This window comes from Centruroides vittatus, unplaced genomic scaffold, assembly GCF_030686945.1.
Source record: "Centruroides vittatus isolate TY-2023 unplaced genomic scaffold, ASM3068694v2 scaffold_386, whole genome shotgun sequence".
NCBI lineage: Eukaryota > Metazoa > Arthropoda > Arachnida > Scorpiones > Buthidae > Centruroides > Centruroides vittatus.
In genome coordinates this window covers 2,340,516-2,355,241 of record NW_027122706.1, presented here as the reverse complement: position 1 = coordinate 2,355,241, position 14,726 = coordinate 2,340,516, and the positions used below count along the sequence as shown (strand labels likewise).

Here is a 14,726-nt window from a genome sequence, read left to right as displayed (position 1 = left end):
AAGACGGAGATTGATATAATCCCCAGCAATCAAGGACACATTGCACTTGTTTTGGATAATGCTGACACCATGTGTCAATGCGCCAGAGTGTTCTCCTCAAAATTCTACAGCAAATTATCTGCATCATACCCTCTGGATTACTCCTGCTCATCCGAAGCATCCCAACATCACATCGAGAAACTCAAAATTAGCCGACACCTCTCCTATGTCATCTCTGTCTGGAGCTGTCACCAAACCTTTCATACCAACCAACCAACCAACCAATCAGACTTTTTATTGTTCATGGACTGTGCCAGAATTATCCTGTTGATGGCAAATTTTAGCCACCCAATCAACACACATGTAAGCTTACTATTTACTATAATAAATGGGTTTTTTGTAAAACACTTATTTCTGTCTCTGCCACTATTACCCACACATGGACAACTTTAGCCTTCCTGACATGGAATTAATTAAATCTCACCCCCAAAATTGGCTTACTTACAATTGATTAGTATCAGTCTTTGAAATTTATCTTGTGAGAACCGAGGGGATGTACAGCTGCAAGCTCAACCTTGCTTACCGGCAATGGGATAGTGAGTTCCATCACTGCATCAATGGATGGTGATAAATTGAGTGGGAGGGTTAGCGAGGTTGTGATAAGGTGTTGGCCGTACTCGAGGATGACATGCACTGGATATAAAACAACATATTTAATAAACAACTAAGATTATACAGAAAGGATACAAAATGAAAGATACAATACAGAATAGAAGGTTGCTTGTCCTATTAGCGCGACATCAATGAACACGCCCTTGTCAATATACCATCACAGGTTCCGGTGTTCAACCAGAGTAAATTATTACAATGAGTAAATCATTAACAACAGAGAGCAAATTATTACAAGAGAGAGAGAGAGAGAGTTCTATCTACTCTAAGTAAATACCTCTGGGCCCATGGCAGTCGAGTTCCAAGCAGTCTTTCGATATAGTAGTCCAGGAGAGGTTCGAATGGAGTTTTTTTCTGGTAGCCTCTTTTGAAGATTGCCCTGAGGTTCAGCTGCGACCCCTTTTTATACACATTTGCTTGGAAGCTGACTAATGCTGTCTATGATGTAATACATTCTAAGTTCAAACTGGGTCTGGGAGTTGTTTATATTAATTGTCAGAAATCGAACATTTCGACAAATTTATTACCTTTTTCTATCCAGTATTGTTTACTTCATAAAATTGATAACAGCTGTCAAACAAATGGAATTAATTGCCACAGGTGACTAAGGTCAGGATTTGTATTGCAACCTTAGCAATAATTGTTTAACTCTGAGGGATATTCGGTCTGTTTTATCTATTAAGAAATCTCAAGAAATAGGATGTGTGTGGATTTTTCCGTTGATCTTTTTTTCTCTGTTTTTTTGCGACACATTAAAATAAATTCTTAATTATTTAATTACTTAATTACTTTCATACCCTCCTCTCAGAATGTCACAATCTTATGAAAAGATAATATAAATGAACCTGTATCTTGAACCTCATAGGAATGAGAAAAAAATTTGAGTTAGACAAGTTTTGATCTATAGAGGTTCCTACACAATAAACAGTAAAGGGTTTGATTGGAGGTGTGGTATTGTATTAATATTAATAGTATGTACTTATATTAGGTATAAATAGAATATTTTTGACATACCCTAACAGAAATATTTTGTCAATAGTTTCTGATGCTTGAATTTCTTCAACTAATAATATTGCAAGCCAAGTTCATAGCCAGAGAAAAGCAATGTTAATTGCTACTATGTAATGTATTGCAAGAGATGTTTCTCAACTATAATTTGAGATATAGCAATTTTGGGGAAAAATTATTTGAGATAAACATGGAAAATATATTGGATTTAGGATGAAAATGCAAGGGGAAAAAATAAATTTTAAGAAAAAGATGTTTGTGATAGACATGTTTAACTATATGTTGTTCAAAACTAAAATAGTTTAATTTATGCAATTTGTCTGTTTATTTTTTCCTTAATAACTAAAAAATTTTGTAATATAAGTATAAATCTGGCTATTTTAAAAGTATTTTGTCACACAGTTAGAGCAGTAGTCAATAACGCGTAGTTTTGGAGTTGCATGCAGCTCTTTAAAAATGTTTTTGTAGCTGCTAACTCTAATCTCTGCTATAAAGAGTGTAGAGTTGACAGCTACAGAATGTTAGAAATAGTGAATTACTACATCTGTGTGAAATACAGTATAATCCCAATATACAATTTACCTTGTTCCTAAAAACCTTTCATAAATACAGATAAGCTTTTTTATTATTTTTATGGTTTTAAATTCGTATCTCATTTTGGCATATATGTTCCCATATCCATGTTCTCCAAATAATAATAAAGTTCTATGAAACATCTATTTACCCAAGAATTAGTTATCCAGGATGAAATAAATAAAATGAAAGTATTGATTAGATTATTCAACAATATAAAAGGAACTAATAAAAAATGACAGAAACAAATATAACATAAGAGAAGCAAATATGTAAGTTATCAAACATTTCCTTAATTAATGGTAAGAAAACAAAAGTTATTTAAGATGATTAGTAAGCAAAGAGCAAGTAAAATAAAGAAAAATAAAATTTCTGTTTAATTAATGAAATTTTAATCTATCATTAAATGATTTGTAATGTAGAGATATTTACTGTACTGCTCAAGTATCTTCAAATGAAGACACAACGTAAGTGAAACAGAAAATGGAGAATGAAAGATATCGGTTGTCTAATGGGAGAAGACCAAAATTTCAATTTCATTGCACTTATGATTAGAATATTTTGTCATTGTAAACATTGGTGAATGCTTGGCATCAAATATTTCAACTCATCTCACTCAGGAAGAAGAATAAAAGAAAATCATTTTTGTATTAAATTCTTGTATATTGAGTACTTGTAAATTGAAATCATACTGCAGGTTTGATATCAATTTGACAATTAAAAAATTAGCATCTGTTTTAAAAGTTTACAGCCAATAAATGCAGAACTGTGACTTAGTGGATGGGAATGTGGTTATGGAATGAGAAGGTGATATAAAGAGAGTATAGAAGAACCAACTTTTTATTATCATAATAAATTTAATAGTTAAATTTTTATAGATGAATTAACTACTTTCATGCTATTTTATTTATACAATATTAAATTTATTGATGACATCAATTAAATGACTAGTAATTACTTGACTAGTATTTCATTCTGTATTTTTCATTGTAAAAATTAAACTTGATTTTGAATGTTTTATAAAAATGTATATTTGAAAACTTCACAATTAACTTATATAATAATCTATTATTGAAATTTAATGTAGTTTATATGAAAATAATAGATTTCTTATTTAAAAAAAAAATAATTTTTTTTATTTAGTCTGGCAGGCCATCTTGTTGAATGTGGAGCACAATCAACAGGAGGAATATTTACAGACTGGCATCAAGTTTCTGATTGGTATGCAAATTTTAAATTTATGAAGAGGATTATTTTCTGTATTTTGTATTTTTTTTATGGTAAGACATTTTTAAAGAAATTTAAATATATCTAAAACGTTGTATCGAAACACAATATTACTTAAGTTAAATTTACTATATTGCATATTCAAAATGTATAAAAATCCTGTATTTTCTTGAAAACTTATATAAAAATAGTTATAATTAAAAACTAATCTATAAAGTATTTTTCTGCAAAGAAAATCTATTTTTAGATGTTCATATTTAGTACATTTATAAATATTTGTACAAGTATTTTAAATAGACATCTACAACTGCTGTAAATAATCAGGCTATAATTTGGAAATAATGATTTGGAATTACAAATGAATTTGACACTAGAGGGAAGAGTTAGGTGCCATCACGTATTAAAATTAATAATTATAATATTTAATTAAATAATTTAGATTAAACTGGAAGAAAAGAATGGCACCTAATGCTTCCCTCTAGTAGCAAATTCATTTGTAATTAAAAATCATCATTTCCAAATTATAGCCCGATTATTTGCAGCAGTTGTGGATGTCTATTTGCTATATATCGGGTTTCAGTTGGTTTGTTTACAAGTATTTTAATTTTGACTTTTCACATTTTTGGCATTTTCTGTAACAGATTACTTCAGACATTCAAGTCATTCAGTTTTGTGTTTTTAAAAAAAAATTAGTATTTTTTTTTTCAATTTAGTTTTATATAAAGTAATTTTTTATTAATTTTTGGAAATTAAACTATATAATATGAAGATTTTAAGTGAAATTTCCTTTATCATTATCATTTTGATACATCAGCAATATATATTATCATTTTTGTTAATGTATATTGCTGATGTATCAAAATATTTTTAATAAAAATACTTAGAAAATTGCCTAGAATAAATTTATGGAACTAAATGAAAAGAAAGAACATTCAAAGTTATATCAGAAGAAAGCTGAGCCTAAATAATTATTTTGAATTATTGATAACAAAAATTTATAGCAGTTTAGGCAGTTATGTAAAATGAAATTTGAAAGGTTTGCAAAAAATAAAATAATAAAAAGAGAAATAGAAAAATGAACATAGAACAATATTACATTTGTTAATAACTGTGTAAGTTCGCCGACCTTTAGGGGGGAATCTTTAATCCCGCGACAGGATGGTCTAGGGTCGTTCGCGTGTGGGTGTGAGGGAGGATGACACAGACAATAAGTGTCTCACAAAGAAACTCGTTTATTTAAACATAAAACAACTCACACTATGCACAGATCGTTACAAAGGTAAACGTTCGAACGTTTTTGTGCCGATGTGTTTCCTATCGTCGCTCGATAGAAGGCCCCGGGGCAGCGGCAGGTGCAGCGACTCGTCGGTTGGCGTCGGCGGACCTTTCGATGGACACCTTGGAACACCTCTTGTCTCCCTTGAAACCTCTCGGAAAAGTCTCTTGTCCTTCCAATTCGGCGATTACTTCAATCTCTCTTTTTCGTATTGTTCATGTTGATTGGCTCCACGTCCTTCCTTTCTCTCTTCTCGATTGGTCCCTCGCTTGTTTCCAAGCGAAAAACGACCCCTGTTCGAGTCACGAGAAAGAACCACCTCGACAAATCTACTTGACACCCTCCGTTTACTCAGGTTGGAAAGAATTGATGGAACTTTGAAACTTGCGCTCATATTTTCCCCATTGTTGTCTAATCTGAGAGATTTTTGAAATTTAATGCTTCGATATGATGTTCCTTTTCATAATTAACTTTTCCCTTTTTCCTAATTTTAATGATCTAAATTTCGTATACGAGCGACTTGTCAAAGGTCCATCTATACTGGAGGACATTCGTCTACAATCATTACTCATTACAATTATTGCGTTTTATTTTACATTAGGCTCTTTTTGCCTTTTGACATCTTTCTCCTTTTTTTCATGCGTCGCGGTTTCAAATGACTAACGCGTCTAATACGATCTTTGATCGGCTTTTGTCCCTTTTAACAATGGACGATTTTCGACATTCGTTTTAACAATTTTCTAATATAAATAATTAATGTTAACCCGTTTTTGGGACTTCACAGGGCTCCCCGCCATTTAAAAATGTGGCTTCGAGGCTAGCGACATTTTTCCTGGCGGCTCTAGAAGCTGTCAGTCCACGCTTCCGTCTTTTCGGAAGTGACATAACATCAACAATGGTCTACAGTTTTGTTGTTCTTTCGCACGTGTCTGATCTCACGTTACATTGAAATCGGGTGTGTGTGTGCGCGTGTGTTTTTTTTTAACATCTCATTCTCATTTGATCGTACAAAATTTCAATTGATTGATGAGTTCGTGTAACATCTCTTGACTTCTGTCAAGGTACGGATTATTTTGACAACATAAAATTATTATATATTTTTTTCATTTGGCGTTCGAGCAATCCATATCAATCCCTATGGTTCCAATTTTCTTTCAGAAGGCCGAAAAGGGGTTTGTCTGGTCGGTCTGTCACTCAGAAAATAAGTTTCTTTGCTACTTCCGGGACACGTGGACGTGTTGACTTCATGTCCGATGGTCACGTGTCTTCCGAGGTGCATTTTTTTTTTCTTTAGAAGTTTCCGGTTTCCAACAGAATCTCGTCAAGTACTTTGGAGCGACTGTTCTCCATTTTGTACTAGACAAGGAATGAAAGGATGTCTGCAAGGACGGTGGGTGTCTAACAACCTGGTCATCCTCTGCAGGCAGCGCTTTTTCCGGGTGAATACGTGACAGTTTCTGCTATCGGTTTCCGATGCAGATTACCGCAAATCAAGGTCACGTAGTCCTGAGGGGACATTTTCCTCGATTCTGTTGAATGTTTGACTCTGGGTGGTTGATTTTGATGACGACTTCGACATCTCCGAATATCGTCATGTTTCGTTGAGTCCACTCATTCGACTGTTACAATTCCTTGTGACAGACCTGATTGTCTCGCGCGCGTTTAAAATAGGAGGATCAATTTTCCTCACAGTTGGACTATATGAATCGCTCAATCCATGAGGGATTTTGCTTGATTGTTTTTCGCGACAATGTTTTTCCTGCTGAAGTTTTGTTTCAGATTCGGTTTCAATTTTTTCGGTTTTGATCCACGTGTGTGAATCTTGATTTCACATCTCATTCTTTCCAACAAAACATAATTCCTTTTCTCGACAAAGGTACAAAATTCAAAATTTCGTTGGCGACACATATCAACAAGAACGAGTAAATTTTTACAGTCTTTTCTCCATTATCTATCAAAAAGGTTCACATTACTAAAGTTCCGTTTACGCGACAATTTGTCTAAATGCGCACGCGTTTTTACATTGGACCTCACTCCATCTGGACGATGATATCCTCTCTTTCATAAGAAAGAGAAGCTACCATTTACAACTGGTGAATAATCCGATTGGAGTGTTAGGTGGCAAACGCGGGAGACTTTCAGTTTGTGGCATTTCGGACTCGTCCGCGTCTTGCACCATCGTCACTTTCGGCTGAACAATTCCCGATGATTTAGGGAGGACCCAGGGATAATCACTCACTGGTCCTTGACTTCGGAGTGCATAGGGGTGTGCAGGTGGCGACAGGGTCGGGGGCTGATCAGCCTCCGCTTCTCTGGTGGAGCTCGCGATATTTGTCTGTCTCTGCTGCAATGATTCTAGAATAATCTCATCCCAGGGGTCGACTGGTTCTATCTGTGGTTGGGCTACGATTTGGGGTGACAAATTTATGTCTTGCGCGTTTGTTTTGTCTTCTCTCGCCTCTGGTGGTGCAAATTCTAGCCTAGCGATCGCTGGTTTCAATCTGTTAGCATGTGTGTGCAATTTCTTTCCAGATTGGATGTGTTGTACTATGAAATCTACGGGACTCGTCTCTGCAATTATTCTGTATGGACCGTGCCACCTAGGGGCTAATTTCCGCTTTAAACCGGAGGGAACAACTACTTCGTTCACGAAAACTCTATCTCCGATTGAAAATTTATAGGGTTTATTTTTGCGCTGATGATATGTGTTCCTATCATTCGCCGCTTTCTCCGCGTGCTCTTGAGCTAACTTGTGAGCTGAGGTCATCCTCGCTTGTAATTCGCTCGCATAATTTTCGCTTATATCATATCGGGGTCTATTGGGTTCTGTCACTATGTCAAAAGGATAAGTCGGATCGCGTCCATATAAAAGGAAGAAGGGTGTTTCATTGGTGCTCGAGTGTACCGTTGTGTTGTACGCAAAGAGAGCATAGGGGATCATCTCATCCCAATTTCTCTGATCCGCGTCAACATAGTGCGTTAGAATGTCGATCAATGTTTTGTTCAATCGCTCGACCATTCCGTTACATTGGGGGTGATAAGCGGTAGTAAGAAGCCTTTCCACGCGTAGTAATTCGCAGACCTCCTTCATGACTTTAGAGACAAAATTTGATCCTCTATCTGTGAGCAATTGCTTTGGGACTGAATGTCTAAGAATAACTTGGGTGACGAACGCTTTCGCCACGGTTTTTGCGGTGATATCAGGCAAAGGGATGGCTTCTGCCCATCTAGAAAAATGATCAATGAAGACTAATAGATACTTGTTGCCGTTGTAAGTATTAGGAAGGGGACCCTGGATATCCAGCGCAGTGCGTTCGAAGAGTCTCGATACTCGAGGGAACGTCTGCAGCGGGGCTTGATGTCCGTGTTGGGGCCTTCTCCTCATTGCACATTCCTGGCAACTATCACAGTAATGCGTAATGTTTTTGTTCATCTCAGGCCAAAAGAATTGTGTCTGCAATTTTTTTTTCATTTTTTTCGCGCCTAAATGTCCCGCACTTGGGATATCATGAAATAATTTTAAAACATAGTCGATCATGATTTTGGGTATGACCAATCTATCCCATTTTTCGTTTCTCTCGGGATTTTCTTTCCTATGATAGAGCGTATCATCCGCGTCTAAATAATAATTCCTAATGTCTGAATTTGTTCCCTGGGAGAACGGGTCTCCCTTCAGTTGTTGTCTAATCTGTTCACAAAAGGGGTCCTTTAATTGCTGCTCTTTTATTTGTGCTTTACTGTATATCGGTTGTATTTCGTCTATTTTCGTTATGGGCAAGCGGCTCAGCGCGTCAGCATTCGTATGCGTTTTGCCTGGTTTGTGTATGATCTCAAACTGATATTCCTGGAGCGCTAGGTTCCAACGACTTAGTCTAGAACTTTCATCTCTAACATTAATGAGCCATTTAAGGGGTCTATGATCTGTGATAATTTTAAACTTTTTTCCATACAAATAGGGTCTAAAATGTTTGATTGACCAAATTGCAGCTAGACATTCTTTCTCTGTGGTACTATAATTCCTCTCGGCTGGTTTGAGCAACCTGCTTGCGTAAGCCACCGGAAGTTCTCCACGCGCATCTTCCTGCGACAACACCGCACCTATCGCAGTGTTAGATGCATCGGTTGCCAATATGAAGGGGCTATCGAAGTCTGGTGATCGTAGTAATGGGGCTGATATTAATGTTTCTTTTAACCTTTCGAATACTGCTTCATGGTTCTCGGTCCAATGGAATTTCTCATCCTTCTTCAGTAAATCGGAAAGGGGTTTCGAAATCCTTGCATATTGAGAAATATGTCGCCTATAGTAACCTGTCAATCCTAAAAATGCTCTAACGTCCTTCTCACTTTGTGGTCGGGGAAAATTTTTAACGCACTCTATTTTCGTTGGGTCGGGTCGGATGCCTTCTTCCGACACTTCGTGTCCCAAGAATTTTATCTGTCGTTTCAAGAAACTGCATTTTTTGGGTTTAAGTTTTATCCCTGCACTTGCCAGACGTTGAAAGACCAATTCTAAGCGCTCTAAGTGCGATTTGACGTCAGAACTAAACACTAGGATGTCATCCATATAAACCAGACAGATTTTGTGTTTTAAGCCCGTTAGTATCAAATCTGCAAGACGTTGGAAGGTTGCAGCTGCATTGCAAAGTCCCATAGCCATGCGGTTAAACTGGTAATGCCCTGACGGGGTACTGAATCCTGTCTTTTCTTTTGAGTCTGGGTCTAATGGTAACTGCCAATATCCACTTAGGGTGTCCATCGTGGAAAAGTATCTTGCCTTTCCTAGTAAACTTAATGACTCTTGAACAAGGGGCAAAGGATAAGGATCTATTTTTGTAATTTTATTCAATTGACGGTAATCTACAACCAATCTATAGCCTTGCGGCCTCTTAGCGACCAATAAGGCCGGTGCTGACCAAGGGGAGGTAGACGGTTCAACCACCCCACTTTTAATCATATTTTCTACTAAATCGTCCATTATTTCTCTTTGCGCGTAAGGGATTCTGTATGGGGCACGACAAATAGGAGGATTATTCCCTGTATCTATTTTATGTTCTATTAAATCACAATAGCCCAAGTCGAAATCATCTTTCGCAAACACGTGTTTATATTTGTATAGTAGGTCCAATAAAGGGGTTAGTTTGTCTTTTCCTATTTCGTTAAGGTTAAACAGATTTGCAAACTGAGCTCTAGTTAATTCATTTTCATTTGATCGCATCATTTCATTTCGCTCGGCCTCTTGCTGTGTTTCTTGTTCCGCTAAGACAAAAGTTCCTACTTTACTTCCCTTATTGATTTTTACAGGCCGCGTTTTTGTATTTAAAATTCTAACAGGTATTCTACCTTGCTTCCGGGTATTTACTAATGTACTCGCAACAAAAACTCCTTCTCTTTCAAAGGGTGTAGGTTCAACTACTCCTATCTGATTTGTCGCGTGTGGATGGACTTTTCCCTCTACAATAACCTCTGATCGCGGAGGAACGACGTAATCGTCTGTTAACGTCACTTCCTTTGGGATGTCCTCTCTCTGCTCTATGCTATTAACTGCTGTTTGTTTTTGTTTTTCCCGTCTTAAATTTCGCTTATTCTTTTGCACCCGTTTGTTTTTCTTTTTCATTTCCGCGTTTTTTCTAATTTTATTGTCTTTATTACTAGCTAAATTTTCATCATTTTCTGACGATGCTCGTGTCTTTGAGTTAGCCTGCTCGCTATTAACTTCAACGCTTTCCTTTGGTTTGGAACTGTCGTCGGTTTCTTTTATTTCGGTTAAACCCGAAAAGGTCACCGTGTCTCCTGACGGGAAACTAAGCTTCGCGTTCTTAACCGAGATTGTAACATCGTATTTTTCGAGAACATCTCTACCTAAGATTCCATCATTAGGCTTAGTAATCTCGGGGTTCACTACATAACAATCGTGGAAGAAGATCAAACGCCCGATTTGGAGCTTTAACCTGAACTTTCCGAATGTCTCGATAACATGCCCGGTAACGCTAATTAACTCTACTGCTCTACTTTCAGCGCGCGGTAATTGTGTTATATCGGGAAATAGGGCTCTAGAAATTAAAGTGACAGCTGCGCCTGTGTCTATGGTCAGCTGAAGCTCTCTACCTTCTACCTTGCAAACCATTGTACAAGGAGGCAATTCTGTACTCCTTGATTTATTGATTCCTACTAATTGGGTTGCATTCGGACCTACCGATGGTTGATTTGTTTCGAAATTTTGTTCTCTAAACGTAACCGACGTGACTCTGTCCGAGTCTCGAGTTTGCCTATTGTCTACTGGACTATTTTCCGATGCGGGCAGCGCTAAAAATCGAGGGATAGCCACGTTATTCGGCGCGCGCTCCATCTCGAAGCTGCTTCCGGACCAACCCAGACCATAACAAGGGGGGTAAAAGGGTAACGGAACACCTTGTCCATTGTTTTCGTATGCAAATTGTCTAAATTGTGTAGGGAAAAAGGGTGTCGGTTCGGACCGATTCATTCTAAAAGGGTTCGGCAGATTTCTAACGGGGTTTTGCCATTCGGGTGCTTCTCGACTCTCTCTCCACCTCCCGTGATATTGAGGAGGAACCTTTCCTCCGTACCACTCGAGGGGTGTTGGCATGGACTCCCCGTGTCTTGCCCAACTAGGGTTCCTTGAGTGATAGTTCACAAATCTACTCCCACCTCCTCGCCAAGGGGACATCAAACCTTGTCCCCAGTTCCGATTAGAAGGGAAGCTGTAGCAAGGATATCGCGCGCGGGGTTGTCCTTGCTGGGCAGCGGGCTGTGATCGCGGGGGAAATCGATATGCTTCGCGGCGCGGGAGGCTCGGGGGATAACGCGGATTTCTCGTCTCATTATTTGTCCTTTCAGTTCCTTGTGTCCGGTTAACGCGTGAGGGTTCCTCTCTTGGGGACTTATTTGTAGGCTTGGGCGCTGACGGTTGATCGAGTCTTTTTCCTAAGGTTTCTAATTGTGTCGACAGTTGCGCGATTTTTGCATCGAGAGCCGATTCTCTCCGCGAATTGACATCTTCTGTCTGTGCGTCGTGACTCTCTACTGCATCGTCTATGCTGGCGACTACATTTCGCGTTTTTCCCACTAGCTGATCTATTGTTTCCTCGCGGATTGCTACTCTCAGCGCTTCCGCAAAGGTCGGAGGGTCATGGGTCATCACCTTCCTCTTTAGTTTATCGGACAGTCCATGCAGGAATTGGACACGCAATTTTTCATCCAGTTCCTGTTGCTGACAGCGCTTGATAACTGCGTTTTCCTGTTCATTTGCGCCTGCATGCTCTATCATTGTTGTGCTGGCCAGACTTTGCAATCGGACCGCGAATTCTTGTACCCTTTCGTCTCTTCCCTGCGCGCACGCATGAAATTTCTGGACCCTAATCGAGTAAGGCTCTTGATCAAATCGAGTGATCATCGAGCGTTTGAACTGCCCGAAGTCGGTCACGCACTTCATACTGAGATCGTGCCACGCAAAATCTCGAGCTATGCCTGCGAGCTTGCATTTCGCAATACTCAAGCACTGTCTAGGCGTCCATCCTGCTAGACTCGCGATCTCTTCTAGCGTGTCGAAAAAGTCCGTGACACGTCCTGTTTCACCCGCGAAGGTCGGGATCATTCCTCCGAACGCGGAAAAGGAGGAAAGAGAACCGCTATTGCCACCGTCCCGAGGTCGCGTGGGGACACTTGCGTCTGCCTCCATTTTTCAACCCACTTTGGAAAAAAAATTTCTCTTGTCAGCGTAACTTACGGAAATTTTGGTGGGATTAAAATATCCCAAACTTCTGACACCAGTGTAAGTTCGCCGACCTTTAGGGGGGGATCGTTAATCCCGCGACAGGATGGTCTAGGGTCGTTCGCGTGTGGGTGTGAGGGAGGATGACACAGACAATAAGTGTCTCACAAAGAAACCCGTTTATTTAAATATAAAACAACTCACACTATGCACAGATCGTTACAAAGGTGAACGTTCGAACGTTTTTGTGCCGATGTGTTTCCTATCGTCGCTCGATAGAAGGCCCCGGGGCAGCGGCAGGTGCAGCGACTCGTCGGTTGGCGTCGGCGGACCTTTCGATGGACACCTTGGAACACCTCTTGTCTCCCTTGAAACCTCTCGGAAAAGTCTCTTGTCCTTCCAATTCGGCGATTACTTCAATCTCTCTTTTTCGTATTGTTCATGTTGATTGGCTCCACGTCCTTCCTTTCTCTCTTCTCGATTGGTCCCTCGCTTGTTTCCAAGCGAAAAACGACCCCTGTTCGAGTCACGAGAAAGAGCCGCCTCGACGAATTTACTTGACACCCTCCGTTTACTCAGGTTGGAAAGAATTGATGGAACTTTGAAACTTGCGCTCATATTTTCCCCATTGTTGTCTAGTCTGAGAGATTTTTGAAATTTAATGCTTCGATATGAAGTTCCTTTTCATAATTAACTTTTCCCTTTTTCCTAATTTTAATGATCTAAATTTCGTATACGAGCGACTTGTCAAAGGTCCATCTATACTGGAGGACATTCGTCTACAATCATTACTCATTACAATTATTGCGTTTTATTTTACATTAGGCCTTTTTGTCTTTCGACATCTTTCTCCTTTTTTTTCATGCGTCGCGGTTTCAAATGACTAACGCGTCAAATACGATCTTTGATCGGCTTTTGTCCCTTTTAACAATGGACGATTTTCTACATTCGTTTTAACAATTTTCTAATATAAATAATTAATGTTAACCCGTTTTTGGGACTTCAGAACTGTTAAATATAGACATTCTTTTTGAGTGAGAAAAATTAGAATTTTTGCATAATATCTCATTTTCTATTGTCTAAAGAGTTTAAAATATATATTAAATATTGTATTATTTTAAGAATGTTACATTGATTATATATTCACATTATACTTTATATTAATTTTATGTTACATCATTATACTTATATATAATAGATATAAATTTTAAATATTAAAATTTACTGCAATTACATCTTCCATAATCAAAACAATATCATCTATATTTTGGAATTAATTAAATCATTATTATTTAGTTTTATTACAAAGTATTAAAATTTAATGTTTTTAGGGATAATATGGGATTTCCAATAGTAGAATGTGCAGGAGATGGAAAATTTATCATCACAAAACCAGAGTCAACTGGAGGATTAGTGTCTACTGCAACAGTTTCTGAACAGTTGTTGTATGAAATAGGTGATCCACAAAATTACTTGTTGCCAGATGTGACTTGTGATTTTACTCAAGTAAAGTTAACTCAAATTGCTGGTAATTAACTGTTTAATTACAATTAAATAATAATTCTTGAATTAATTTTTTAAAATATTTATTTATTTCTAATTTTGTAAATATAAATTGTATGATGCCATTAGGAAAAAATTCAATAATTGCTTATCATCATTGTTTTAATAAATTAAAGGAATTATTATATCTTACAAAAAAATTTAATTATTACATAAATATTCTTATAATTTTCTTCAAACAATTTTAAATAATTATAAAAGATAAAGAATTATAAAAGTTCTTAACATATGTTTAAATAGTAAATGACTTTATCATCTCAAATCTAGATTTTGGATCAGTGGTGTTTAAACTTTTCAATTGGCAGGCCAAAAAGTGCATAAGTTGAATATAGGTGGGCCACAAATAATATGTATATTCTATATATACAAAAAGTAGGCCTATTTCTATTCTTTATAAGAGATTGCCAAATATGTTTTACAATCAGATTAATGTGTGTCATGAACTGGATTTGGCTCATAGGTCATAGTTTGGACACCATTGTTTTAGGTAATAGAAATTTTTGATTGATTTGTTTTTCCATCTTCAAAGTTTCAAAAACAGGTTTAAAACATAAATATAAACTATTTAACTTTTTAAGAATAAGTTTAAAGTTGTATATTAAATATGAAGTTATATGTAAACTTGAAAATTAAAATAATTAATACAGTAGAGTCCAGCTAGTCCGAACACCACTAATCCAAACATCCACCTAATCCAAATAT

The 14,726-nt window shown here is 37.4% G+C and overlaps 1 protein-coding gene across 2 annotated transcripts in view; it reads left to right on the top strand.

Moving 5' to 3' along the window:
• The window catches only part of LOC136988719 (uncharacterized), an 86,801-nt gene that overhangs the window by 37,936 nt on the left and 34,139 nt on the right, over positions 1 to 14,726 (top strand). For both annotated transcript variants that reach the window (XM_067286673.1, XM_067286674.1), the window contains exons 7-8: positions 3,373 to 3,450; positions 13,793 to 13,989. In XM_067286673.1, coding sequence (XP_067142774.1) covers positions 3,373 to 3,450; positions 13,793 to 13,989 — 275 coding nt within the window. The remainder of the gene's footprint in view (positions 1 to 3,372; positions 3,451 to 13,792; positions 13,990 to 14,726) is intronic.